Source organism: Cervus canadensis, chromosome 31 (genome assembly GCF_019320065.1).
Source record: "Cervus canadensis isolate Bull #8, Minnesota chromosome 31, ASM1932006v1, whole genome shotgun sequence".
NCBI lineage: Eukaryota > Metazoa > Chordata > Mammalia > Artiodactyla > Cervidae > Cervus > Cervus canadensis.
The window spans coordinates 2,504,910-2,518,032 of record NC_057416.1 but is presented as its reverse complement, the minus strand read 5'-3'; the positions used below and the strand labels follow the sequence as shown (position 1 = coordinate 2,518,032).

Sequence of the window (13,123 nt, the reverse complement as noted above, 5' to 3'; positions counted from 1 at the left end):
CCCTATTGGGATATTCAGATTGTTTTCAGCTTTTCAGTGATACCAGCCACGCTAACATCTTCCCAGTATATCACCTCGAGGGTACTTCCTATGATGAATTTCTAAAACTGGACTTGCTGTTTATGCACATTTAAATCTTTATGACCATTACCAAATTGCTTTTTAAAAGAGAAGATATGGCCTCCAACAGTATATGAAAAGATGGAGTCTCCACATTCTCACTGAAACAGGATGAAGTGTTATTATCTTGGCCAATCTGGTAGGAGAGAAAATCTTTACTCATTTTACTTGTTTTTATAACTTTTGCATTTTCACACTCTTAGTGTGTTCTTGAATGTATTTGTTTAGTCACTTTCTGTCTCATCGTCTTTATTGAATTATCATTGCTATTTCTCTCTGCCTGACAAGACCCTTCCCAGACCTCTTGAACAGAATAAACATACCTGACACTTTGTTCATCTGATGCTCTGTCCACATGTGTTAAAGCTTGTGACACTGTACATTGCAAAGTGTATTTTTGCTTTCTTATTTTTTAAATTGTTAAAATATGATAACACATTTACAGGAGACTTGGAAAGCTGCATACAGTTCCACTATATATTACAATTATTTTTAAGTAGATAAATTAAGATCTTTAGTTAGAGTTTCATTACCAAAGTCTCAAAAATTAATGGAATGAATAGACAGAAAAGTAGAAAGATACAGTAGACCAGAAAAGCACAATGAACAAATTCAACATAACTAAGATTTACACAATTTTCACACTATAGCAGGATACAAAGTCTATTCAAGTTCCCATACATTATAAACCAGGAGACACTGTAACATATATGGGGACATAAAACAAGGTGCAGAAGTTTCCTGGTCTCAAGGCATTGGAATCATACAGTCTGTTCTCTTCATCTCGATGGAATTATGTTAGAAATCAATATCAAAAGATATGTGAAAATCACCCACATATTTTCAAGTGCAATATGACATTTACTAGGAGAGATCTTTGACTCAGCTGTGAAAGCCTCAGTAAAATTGGACTGAATAAAACAACGAGGGTGATTGCAGAGAATAAAGCATTTAAGTGAGAAATTAATATCAAATATAGTTTTTTAAAAATCCATGTGCTTGAAAATTATGTGTTCAGCAAAGTGTATTTTTTTTTCTTGAATGACTGTGTCTGAAATAAATAGTAGTTTCTTTAGGATGGTACTTTTTAAAATCAGTTTTTAAACTTTCCCTACCTAGTAGTATAACATCTGCATATTGACTTTCATTATTTTTTTAAATGAAAAATGACCATTTCTTTATCTATATTAAAATGTTGTTATATCATTGTTGGGCTTCCCTGGTGCCTGCCAATACAGGAGACAGGGGTTCAATCCCTGGTCAGGAACATCCCCTGGAGAAGGAAATGGCAACCCACTCCTGTATTCTTGCCTGGACAAGTCCATGGACAGAGAAGCCTGGCGGGCTACAGTCCATGGGATCGCAAAGAGTCAGACATGACTAAACAACAACCACAATATCTTTTGTGAATTTGCATGGTATTTCCCAAATGGCAAAACTCACAGGCCCAGGGTGGATCTTCCTGTGTTTATCTGTGTCTCCTCGTTAGCATGGATCGTGGGCACAGAAGACTATCCCAATCACAATTGTACGGCTTATTTATAAACACTCCCCGTGGCGCCAGCAACCAGATCAGAGCCCAGCGTGTGCTCTTTGAGCTCCATTCAAGATGCCATTCTTAAGGATAATCGCTATCTTGACTTCAGAGGCGTTTTTGCCTTACTTTGAACTTTATGAAAATTGGGTTCTACAGTGCGTCTTGATATCCTCCACCTTCCCTCCCATCGATACAGGAAAATTATTCCAGTGCATTAGTAGACCATGAGCTGTTCATTCCTTCTGTGTGTTGATGGGCATGTGGACTGCTTTCAGCCCAGCCTGAGGCCACTGGGAGTGGTGATGTGTGCATTTGCTCCCGGGTATTGTGCGGTGATTGTGCTTCTCTCGGGCGTGCGCTGCACTCAGCCTTTGCAGGTGCTGTCAGATGGCTTCCTGGTGTGGTTACCCCTCCCCACTCCCATCACAGTGCGGGTCCCTCCTAGGTGCTTCTGCTTTCTCTGTCCTTGGCCTTGATGGTCTTCCCTTTAAGTCATTCTAGTGGGTGTGTGGTTGTTTTAATTTGCTTTTCCGTGATGGCTGATCATGGCCATCACTTTTTTATATTTATTGGTCTCTTGAGTATCCTCTTCTATGAATTTTCAGTTGAAGTCTTTCGTCCATCTCTTTTCGTATGGGAATATGTGTCTTTTACTTATTGATTTGTATACGGTTTTTATACATCTGAATGCAATCTTTTGTTGACTCTATATTCAGCAGCTATATTCTTATACTCTGGTCTGCCTTTATGGTTTCATAATGATGTCTTTTGTTGAAGACAAGTTTTCAATTTCTATGAATCAAATTCATTTTGGCTCATTTTTCTTTCATGGCTAGTGTGTTTATATGTATTCAAATTGAGTTATATCAATTTTTATCTTAACATTTTTGTGTCCAGTTTAAGAAATCTTGCCTCTCCAAAATTATAAAAAACATTATCTTAGGATTTTTTGCAGAAGATTTACTTTGTCTTCCACATTTACATGTCTTCATTCCATCTGGAATTAATTTTTCTGTAAGTTATGAGGAAGATACAAGGAATTTTTTTGTCCACAGTGCAGTTCAGTTGACCATTTGTTGATAAGCCAGTGTTTCTCCGTTAACTGCAGTGCAACCTTTTCCATGAACCAGATAATTATATATATAAAACTGTCAACCTGGAATCTATATTCAAACTGCCTATCATTCCTTTATAAGAGTTCCTGTTTTGCAAGTTATTTTGGCTATTCCTTGCAGCTTGTGGGATCTTATTTTTCTGACCAAGGACTGACCCTGGCTATGGCAGTGAAAGCCTGGCATCCTAACCACTAGGCCACCAGGGATTGCCTATGTAATTACTGTGAACACACAAAATACTATTTAATATATATTTACCAGGCATATATGACTCTTAAGAGAAGCTAGTATCCAGCTAGGAACATAGTTTAATACAAACAAAATAAATAAATAATTTGGAGACATTGGAAATTGCACAGCACACCTCAGATAATTCTTTATGACTCATAAATCAAACAGGTAACACATTAGTAAGGTTACACAGGATTTGAACCATGCAATTACTGAACTTATTTAAAGGAGTTATACAGCCTTCAAGTAGAATTTGCACATTCTGTTCAAGTAAATATGAAACATGTACAGATATGATCAGAAACTAGAAGAAAGCTAATCAATAAAAATCAATAAAACAGAAAGTCACTTTCTTCTATATTCCACATCCTGATCAAAATGTAATAGAAATAAAAAAGTATAACAAGAAAGTAACAAAATACATTCTCCATTTTGAAAATAAAAGACACATGATTAAGAGATTAATGTGAAATTTACAGCCCTAAATACAAGTATTAGAAAAAGAAGATCACTAGAAGATCAGTAAATTAAGCTTGCAGATAAGGAAATTTGAAACATAGTATCAAAATAAATTCAAAAAAGTAGAGTGGAAAAACAGCAAACATAGTAAAATAAATTCATGGAAGAAAAATGTAGAGAATTACCAAACCCATAAACTGATTCTTGAAAAAAAATTATCATTGAGTAGAAAAATAACTGACATATTCAGATAAAATACAGGAAACCCAAATAACCAATATTAGAAATGGAATAGAAATACACTCCTACAATAGAAATTATTTTTACAACATTGAAAAAATAATAGATTATGTCAATATATTGGAAAAATCGTCCAGGCAAAAGAAAAAACTAGAGAAATGAGCTGATCCATTTAATAAGACTAAAATAACCTTCATATCAAAGAACAAGAGCTAGAAATAAAAATTAAGAGCTGAACTCTAAAATTACTCCTATTTATATAGTAAGAAAAATGACCTGTCAGATCATCTAAACAGGTTTAGAAAAAGTAGTTTAATAGAATTGAATGCATTTTCATGATCAACAGCATAACTAGATAAAAGCCTTCCCAGCATCGTGAGCAGCAGGGGATTTTTCTTAAAATGATAGACTATGTAATAAAATCTTTCCACAAGAACACAGTACCATACACAAACAGTAGTAAGAGACGCAGCATGCCTCACAGCAGTGGGCAATCCAATGTGATGGGGTCATTCAGTCTCGGGCCTCTTCTTCCCTCTGCCTAAGACCTGTGATGGTCTCATCTCGTCCCGTGGCTTAAAGCCATTTATTTGCTAAACACACAGGTTTTTCTTTCCTTCCAGACTTCTCTGCAAAGCTCCAGATTGGCATGAGCAGCTGGCTGCTCACTGTCCACTGGGCATCTTGAACTCACAGGCCCAACCCAGAACGCCTGGTCTTCCCACGCCACAGACCCTGCACCTGCACCCGCCCCCCTCAGCCGTGACTTCCCCATGGTTCTCATTACTTACGCACAAACCCTCGAGTGACCTCGCATCCTCTCTTCACCCCACGGGCCTCCCATGGCCGTGTTTCCCACCGTCACACCGTGCCCAGAACCTGCCAGCCACCCAGTGCTCCCCGGTCCACTCCTCTAAGCAGCACACATCTGATTCTCATTTCTGCCTTTCCCTGGAGAGCTTGTTGTCAACACAAGCACAGGGCAATTTTTTTTTTTAAATCACAGGTGGGGTGACTACTTCACTACAAACACCGCCCTGGTGGGTCACCTGGGGTGAGAGCCAGAGCCCACAGAATAAGCTTCCAAGCCCTGGGCCTCGCCCGTCACACCCCCGTCCACCACCCGCATGTTTCTCTGGCCTTAGCGCCTCTTCCACAGGCCCCCTCTCTGCCCATTACACTGCCTGCCCGCCTGGTCTCAAACGCTGATGGTGCGCCCTCTGTGTCGGGATTTTGCAGGTTCTCTCTGCCCTCTCATCAAATGTGGGGCTTCCCTGGTGGCTCAGATAGCAAAGAATTCGCCTGCAATGCAGGAGGCCGGGTTTGATCCCTGGTTCAGGAAGATCCTCTACAAATATAACAAACCTCTCTTCTCCTTCAAGTCTCTATTCAAGGTTCTCCTCACCAACATGGGTTATCCAGCCATCTCATTTAATTCCTAAATGCATGGATTATCCAGTCATTTAATCCCTAAATCTCCTCCCTGCCCTTCAATCCTATCAAGACCAATGCTGCTTATTCTGCTCTGCTTTTTTTTTCTTTTCTCAGTGATGTTTACCACCTACCAACATACAACTTTCTTATTTTTTACAGTTTCAGGGTTTTTTTGCCCATCTCCTCCCATTCCCAACTGTGCAAGCTCCATGAAGGCAGGGTTTTTCCTTTAGTTCACTGTTATATCCAAAATACCTAGAAGAGTGCCTGATAACAGTCTGTGCTCAAGAAGTATTCCTTGAATTGTTGAACTGCATTGTATATTGAAGGGGAGATTGCTTTAGATTCATAAGAGTATGTTCAACCTCACAAATATTCAGGGAGATGTCATTTAAACAAGAGACCTCCCCACGACCATCAGATTTTCTCATTATACAACTATTATAGGCTGATGTCATCAGGTATTGATAAAGGCGTGGCAACACAGAGCCCTCTGTAGTTTATTGTGAGGCTGTATGTAGCTACAGACACAAGGAGAACAACTTTGCCATTTCTCTTTCTGAGCCTAGAGAGATCCAAGGATGAGCACCATATATCATCATAAAATATATAGACTGACTATCTTTCAGTAGAGCCCGAGACAAGTGAAGCATTTATTCTGCTTTTGAAGTGAGTTACCAAAGTCTACATCTCTAGTTTAGAGGAATTTCACCTAACACTCAATGTAAAAAAGCAACTTGAGGGAATTCCCTGGCAGTCCAGTGGTAAAGACTCTGCACTTTCACTGCCGAGGGCCCAGGTTTGACCCCTGGTCAGGGAACTAAGATCCCATGAGCTATGCAGAGTGACTGAATACAGAAACAAACAAAGCCACACATAAAAGCTAGAGAAAAAAAAGCAACTTTAACATGAGACAAGCACATACATGCCAAAGTTACATCTATTATGTAATTATTGCTAAAATGGACAAAATAGTATGATATATTTTTGGATATATGTATACACATATATGCATATGAGAATCATGAAAATATAAATGAGAAGAAACCATCGTGATTTCAGGAGGTGGGAGTGAGAGGAAAAACAATAAGTAAGTGAAGAGGAGGGGGAGTAGGACTCTGTTATTAATATAGATTTTTTTTAAAAAAAGACATCTGAAGCAAATATGGCAAAATGTTAAGATGATGGTGGGTATCCAAGTGTCTACTATATTCTGTGCTTTCCTTTCTATTAAAGATATTTTAAATTGAACTTTTAAAAATATACTACATGCTTTATTCAGGGTTAGATATTTTCTTTGAGTATATAATATGCACAAAGTAAGTAATTAGTATTTGTGTACAGTGTTTTGTATAGTAGTTATTGTGATTTTTATCTTTCTTACAATTTCATGCAACTAGCAGTAAGTGAAAGACAATAAAAGCATTCAGGAAATATGGATTTTTGTTGATATTAAATTCTTTTATCCATGTGAATTGCCATAGATAGAACTACAGGTCTGCAGCTTCCTCTGACATAAGAGATTTTTTACGTTACTGAAAAATATCTGTAAATCTGATAGTATGTTAGAATATTACAAGAAAAGGAGTTTATACTACACAACTCCGCTTTTGTGTTGGTATCTCAAATCATGCATTTTTCCTGAAGATAGACTGTATAAAAGCAGACACACCAGACGCCGAGGTCGCTCAGATACAGGCAGACAAGGACCTCCTGGTGTGACCATCTCTGCCAGCGGCTCTCCTGGCCTGCATGCTGCCACCTCGTGGGGCGTTTGGGGAACGACACTGGTACCACAAGCATCACACCCTGCCACTAGCTTAGAACAAAGTTGTGTCAAACCCATCTTTGGTCGGCGTGCCCGAAAGAGCGAGCTTGGAGTCGTGAAAAGAGCTGAGGTCTCCGAAGACCTGGTTCCACCCCTAGAGCACCCAGCGCAGCCGACAGCTGCGTGTCCTCACTGCGTCCATCTCGAACAGAAGCGGCGGGCTCGGCTGTTTGCGGGTGGGCCGCGTGAGCCCGCCGGGTGAGGCTCCAGGCTCACCCAGGACCGGCAGACAGGGACGGGCGCGCCGGGGTGGGGCTGGGGGACGGGGAACGGGTTGGGGCGCCCTCGCTGCCGGCCCGCTTCAGCCCTGTTCTCCTTGCAGCCTGCACTTCATCGTGTTTGACACGGAGCTGGCCCACGACATCCTGCGGGTGTGGGACGGCCCGGCGGACAGCGCCATCCTGCTGAAAGAGTGGAGCGGCTCGGCGCTGCCCGAGGACATCCACAGCACCTTCAACTCCCTCACCCTGCAGTTCGACAGCGACTTCTTCATCAGCAAGTCCGGCTTCTCCGTGCAGTTCTCAAGTAGGTGAACAGGCCCCTCCTCCCTCCGCGGGCCTCTCGTCCCGGGGTTGCCAGGGAGGCAGGGCCCATTCGTGTCTAAAGGCTCCCCACTCCACCAGCGACAGGGATGGACCTTTTGTGGAGCAAAATATGAAACTTTGAAAACCCCTATCCAGAGAACGGTTTGTCTTAGGAAATTCTCTCCACTCTCAGATGGTGATAGATGGATGCTGCCTTTGGTGGTGGTGGTTTAGTCCTTAAGTCGCGTCCAACTCTTGCGACCCCATGGACTGTAGCCCACCAGGCTCCTCTGTCTGTGGGATTCTCCAGGCAAGAATATTTGAGTGGGTTGCCATGCCCTCCTCCAGGGGATCTTCCCAACCCAGGAATCGAATCCAGGTCTCCTGCACTGCAGGCAGATTCTTTACGGACTGAGCTACAAGGAAAACCCATGCTCTCTTTAGTTATATGGAAAGAAAACACTTAAAAGATTGGAGTTAATCAGTAAGTATCTGAACTTGGGCCCCAGACAGGTGTGAGATCAGGTTTATCTTGGGTGCCCCCTCCCCACCCCTGACATCTAGCCCAGGCTCCCTCCCCCCCTGGGTGCTGCCACGAAGTCTGGACGTTGGCAGTCTGCTTTGACTGTCTGCTCTCAGCTCCCCTGATGTTCTCCCTGCTTAGCGCTGAGGTGTCCAGCAGCTTCTGTAGGACGGTCATCTCTGAGGATTGAGTGGCTCCATATTTGCAGCTTTAAATGCGTACCCCCTGAAGACGGTCCCCGCCTTCACTGTCCAGCACATTTTTAAGGAACGGTTTCCAGACGGAAGGGGTGGGGGTATTTTGTGGCACCCGAGTCTGTGAATACCCTTCAAACTGCACCATGTAGAAGTGTCATGTAATGTGGTAGCTCCCAGATCAGCTGTCATCGTAAACCGAGTGGAATTTTCACATGAACACATTCTGGCTCGATTCATCTCTTGGCAGGTCACTTGTGAGCCACATTTAAAATATACATTAGAAAATGGACTGAGGTCAATTTGATGTTTTAAGGGGTTGGTAATGAAATTGAGGTTCAAGTCTGCACAATTTCTTACCTCGGGTCCGCTGTGCTTCGAGGCAGTAGTTTGTGAACATGTGCTCATGGAATAGGATCTGTACGCGGTAAAACTTTCACTGGCTTATTGCAAAAGTATCAAGGTAAGTTTGTTCCAGTTATCCTGGCTTGGGGGGAAAAAATGTTTTTGTTCCAAGATTATATCATTTTTGCTCTTTTTTTGTGAGATAAAAATGTCTGCTGTCTTCAGAAATGGTGGTGAGAGTACATGGCAGGTGTGTGGTGCACTGTCCTTATTTGACAACAAAAACATTGGTACTGTTATGAGGTTATGTTTTCCTCTCCTACCCATTATGTACTCTCCTGGCTGCGTTTCTGCTATTTTCCTCTTATAATAGACTTTCTTAGCACAGTTTTAGGTTCACAGCACATTTGAGAGGAAGGTGCAGAGATTTCCCACATAGCCTCTGCCTCGGCCTATACACAGCCTCCCCCATTATCTACATCCCCACCAGATGGTACGTGTGTTACAGCTGATGAACCTGTGCTAACACGTCATCACCCTAAGGCCATGGTTTACATGGGGTTCACTCTTGTGTTGCACATTCTATGAGTCTGGACAAGTGTGTAATAACTTGTGTCCATTATTACTGTCTCATATAAAGGAGTTTCACTGCCCTAAACATCCTCTGTGCTTTTCCTGTTCATTCCTCCCCCATTCTAACTAACCCCTGGAAAACAGTTATATTTTTTCTTTCTCCATAGTTTTGCCTTTTCTAGTATCAGCTAGGTGGAATAATATAGTATATAGCCTTTTCACATTGGCTTCTTTCAGTTAATAATGTGCATTTAAAGTCCCTCTAGGCTTCCCTTAGCTTGATGGCTCATTTCTTTTCAGTGCTGAATAATATCCCATTGTCTGGATGTATCACTGTTTACCCATTCACCTAATGAAGGACATGTTGGTTGCTTCCAATTTTTGGTGATTATGAATACAGTTGCTATAAACATTTGCATGTAGGTTTTTGTATGAACATAAGTTTTTAACTCCTTTGCATAAATACCAAGGAGTGTGATTGCAGGATTATCTGGTACGAGAATGTTCTTTTATTTCTGACCTTTTAAAATCTTCCCTTTTAAAAATTAATATGAAAAAAAATTAATGTGATGGAACAAAGAAATCACTTATTTTTTTATTTTTATTTATTTATTTTTTTCTGATGGAGCAAAGGTGTTTTAATCAACATGGCTTGGGCATATATACTGTCTTACAAGGTAGTTATTCTCAGCAAAGATAAAGATTAAAATTCCAGACTTACAAAACATAAGACGATCCCTATCAAAGAGAGAGTTGCAGACAATCACCTTTTCATGAAAAGGAAGAGGGTACTTATCACTGTAGTGAGAAATGCCTGGATTCCTCAGCCCCAGGAAAGGCGTGCCTCTCCTCTTAATTCCTGAATATTCAGGAATTAATAAGGGCCAGAGGGTTCCTGACAGATCCAAAACAGCACACAGGAAGCCTCTTGTTAAATGCTTCCTGACATTTCCCCCTATTTTATTATGTTTTTTACATTCCTCATTATATTCTCTTTTAAAAGACATCTTCCTAGTTTGGGTTAAAGACAAAGGAGTGTCTTTTATTATAGTTATTTGAGAGAATAGACATTTATATGCTATATTTATAATTATGCAAATAATATATTTAATTAATGTGATGCTTAGGAAGTGATAAACATGAACACATCCATTAAAGTTCCTACAAAAATGTAACTTGCTTAATTGAACTTTGGTTTTCCAAGTGTTCTAGTTTGAACAATATGAAATTGTCATTTTTGCAGATTAAAAATATGGTTAAATGTTGGCATTTGTGGTTTAACACAGCATTTGGTATGTGTGCATGCATGCGTGCTCAGTCACTTCAGTCGTGTGACTCTTTGTGACCCTATGGATGGTAGCCCGCCAGGCTCCTCTGTCCCTGGGATTCTCCAGGCAAGAATACTGGAGTGGGTTGCCGTGCCCTTCTTCAGGAGCATTTGGTATACACTTTGGGAAATACCATTTTAAGAGTGAAAATATAATGTTGACTCTGAGGTATTTTTGTGAATGAGTTTCTACGAGGTCTTTAAAACTCTATGGGAAGGGAAAATTGCAAGATATAAACACGTTGCTTGGCATTATTTAGAAAAACTTGACTTGAATTGTGATGCTGAAAATTTGGGTTTGTATTTTGACTTCTGGGGCTTCCCCAGTCGCTCAGTGGTAAATAATCCACCTACAACGCAGGAGCCACAGGAGACGCTGGGTCAGTCCCTGGGTCGGGAAGATCCCCTGGAGCTGGAAATGGCAACCCACTCCAGTATTCTTGCCTGGAGAATCCCATGGACAGAGGAGCCTGGCGGGCTACAGTCAGACATGCCTAAAGCGCCTTAGCACAGCACACAGCCGTTGCGTTTTCCCTTTCGCTTAGATCTGCTCTCCACCATGTCTCAAGCTTCTTGATCCTAGTGGTTGGTGGACATGCATGGACGTGCGTGGTGCCGTCCAACTGGTTCCTCCAGTGAAGAGCTCGGGCAGGAGACAAGAGATGCAGGGAGAAGACTGTGTCAGGCTGTGATGTATCTCCCTCTCAGATTCCCTCAGTCAGCGCTCACTGTTCTTCTCAAGAAGCTGTATCCATACAGTTCCTTTCCAGGTTTCTATACACCCAGTAACTACACTTCTACTTGGGCTTCTCCAAATCCAACATTTGTAAGGAAACCTTCTCAAATAATCCCCTGGAAGTGTGTCATAGCTTTCATTTTGGATTTTCAATGATAGAGTTCCCAAAGGAACATTGTCAAGCCCATGAAACTGACATCCTCACGAGCCAGGAGCCCCCTTCAGCATCAAGCTGGGATGTCTGGGCAACCTCCCTGCACCCATGACCAAACATGTCGCTTTTCACTTGTGTGGTTTCTGAGTCATCTTTTCCCCACTGGGGAATCCAACTATAAAACTAAATCAGGCTGGAGCCTTTCTAAAACAAAGGCTTGAATCCCCTTGAAAAATGTAAAAGAGCCTATCCCTCAAGCCCAAGAAGCCTTGCTGCTCTTCTGTAGGTAGAAGCTGGGAAAAGCCCATTTATTTGTCTTAATAGTCCTGAAACATAAAATGAAGAGGTACTTTATATGTAAGTTAGATAATGCTGCCATTCCTAAGACAAGCTAATGTTAGACTGTGAAGTATTGGCACTGATCTGTGATTTCAAAGGGGTTTCCCTGGTAGCTCAGGTGTTAAAGAATCTGCCTGCAGTGTGGGAAACCCAGGTTTGATCCCTGGGTGGGGAAGATCCCCTGGAGAAGGGCATGGCAATCCACTCTACTATTCTTGCCTGGAGAACTCCATGGACAAAGGAGCTTGGTGGGCTGTAGTCCATGGGTCACAAAGAGTCGGACATGACTGAGCAACTAACAGTTTCAGTTTCATGATTTCAAAATAAAATTTAAAAAATAATGGAACTTAAATATTTTCTTCAAATAATTGATACTTCAAGTATGACCTTTGTTGCAAAGCAAAAATGACATTTATTCAGTAGTATTAAATTAATTTTCTTGGTAAACCATTTTAACTTGATAGTTTGTCAATACTATGTAAACTCTGCACTGTAGGTGTAACTTAATCATTGAAGGGAGACCCTTATTTGAATAGTTTTCTTAGACATTTGAATTATCAGATTTTCTTCAATAAACTTAAAACAGGAGAATTTAGCATCACTATGGTTCTACTTCTCAGTCACAGAATCCCACACCTGATTGGAGCTTTTTAATTTTGACTGTTGCTCTGTTGTTAAAACACCCTCTTCAGCTGCCTTCCGTATCCCCCCCTTCCTGGTCCTCCTCCTTCCAGTGGCCACCCCATTAGAGTCTTTTCTCTGGCTATCATCATTCCTTCCCCAAGCTGTGAAGGCTGGATGCCACAAGGACCATCCTTGCGTCTCTCTCTCCTCCATCAGGAGTCTCTCCTTGGGCCTCCTCAGCCAGCCTCCTGAGCCCTCCCCGGGTCCTCATCTGCCAGTCTGGGGTCTCCCTCCGGTTTCACGTGGAGACAGAAACAGGCAACTTAGCACGTGAAACGTGACCACATTCCAGTTCTCTCCACTCCCAAACCTGGTTTTCTCCAAGCCTTTCCCATCTCAGTGAATGGTAGCTCCGTTCTGAGAGTGTCTCGTGAGAGAGCCTTTGAAGTCATTTTTCACAAACCCCTTCATCTTCTGCCTCACACATACTCCAGCATCACCTTCAGTGGGGCCCATATTCAAAGTCCCAGATCCAGCCAGTCCTCTTCACCTGTACACGTGCCCCCTTGGTCTGAGTCCTTTCGGCCTGGACCAAGCCTCCGCAGCTTACAGATAGGCTGCTTCTCTCCACTCTTGGATGAGTGTTTCCTGATCAAAGGAGCAGGATGGGTCTTTAAAAAAGAAATACCGGCTTCTTTATTGGTTTGACTGCATTGGGTCTTAGCTGTGAGACAGGGCATCTTTGTTGCGTCACGTGGAGTCTTTCGTTGTGGCACATGGACTCTAGTTGTGGCGTGCAGGTTCAGTAGTTACGGCATGC

The 13,123-nt window shown here is 41.9% G+C and overlaps 1 protein-coding gene and 1 non-coding gene across 2 annotated transcripts in view; both read left to right on the top strand.

The window, feature by feature from the left end:
- CSMD1 (CUB and Sushi multiple domains 1) overlaps positions 1-13,123 on the top strand; it is a 2,005,298-nt gene that overhangs the window by 1,712,950 nt on the left and 279,225 nt on the right. Inside the window, exon 26 of the mRNA XM_043454305.1 lies at positions 7,287-7,489. Within this exon, the coding sequence (XP_043310240.1) occupies positions 7,287-7,489 (203 nt within the window). The remainder of the gene's footprint in view (positions 1-7,286; positions 7,490-13,123) is intronic.
- Positions 5,884-5,956, top strand: TRNAE-UUC. Its single transcript has one exon. It is a non-coding gene; the product is annotated as a tRNA-Glu (tRNA).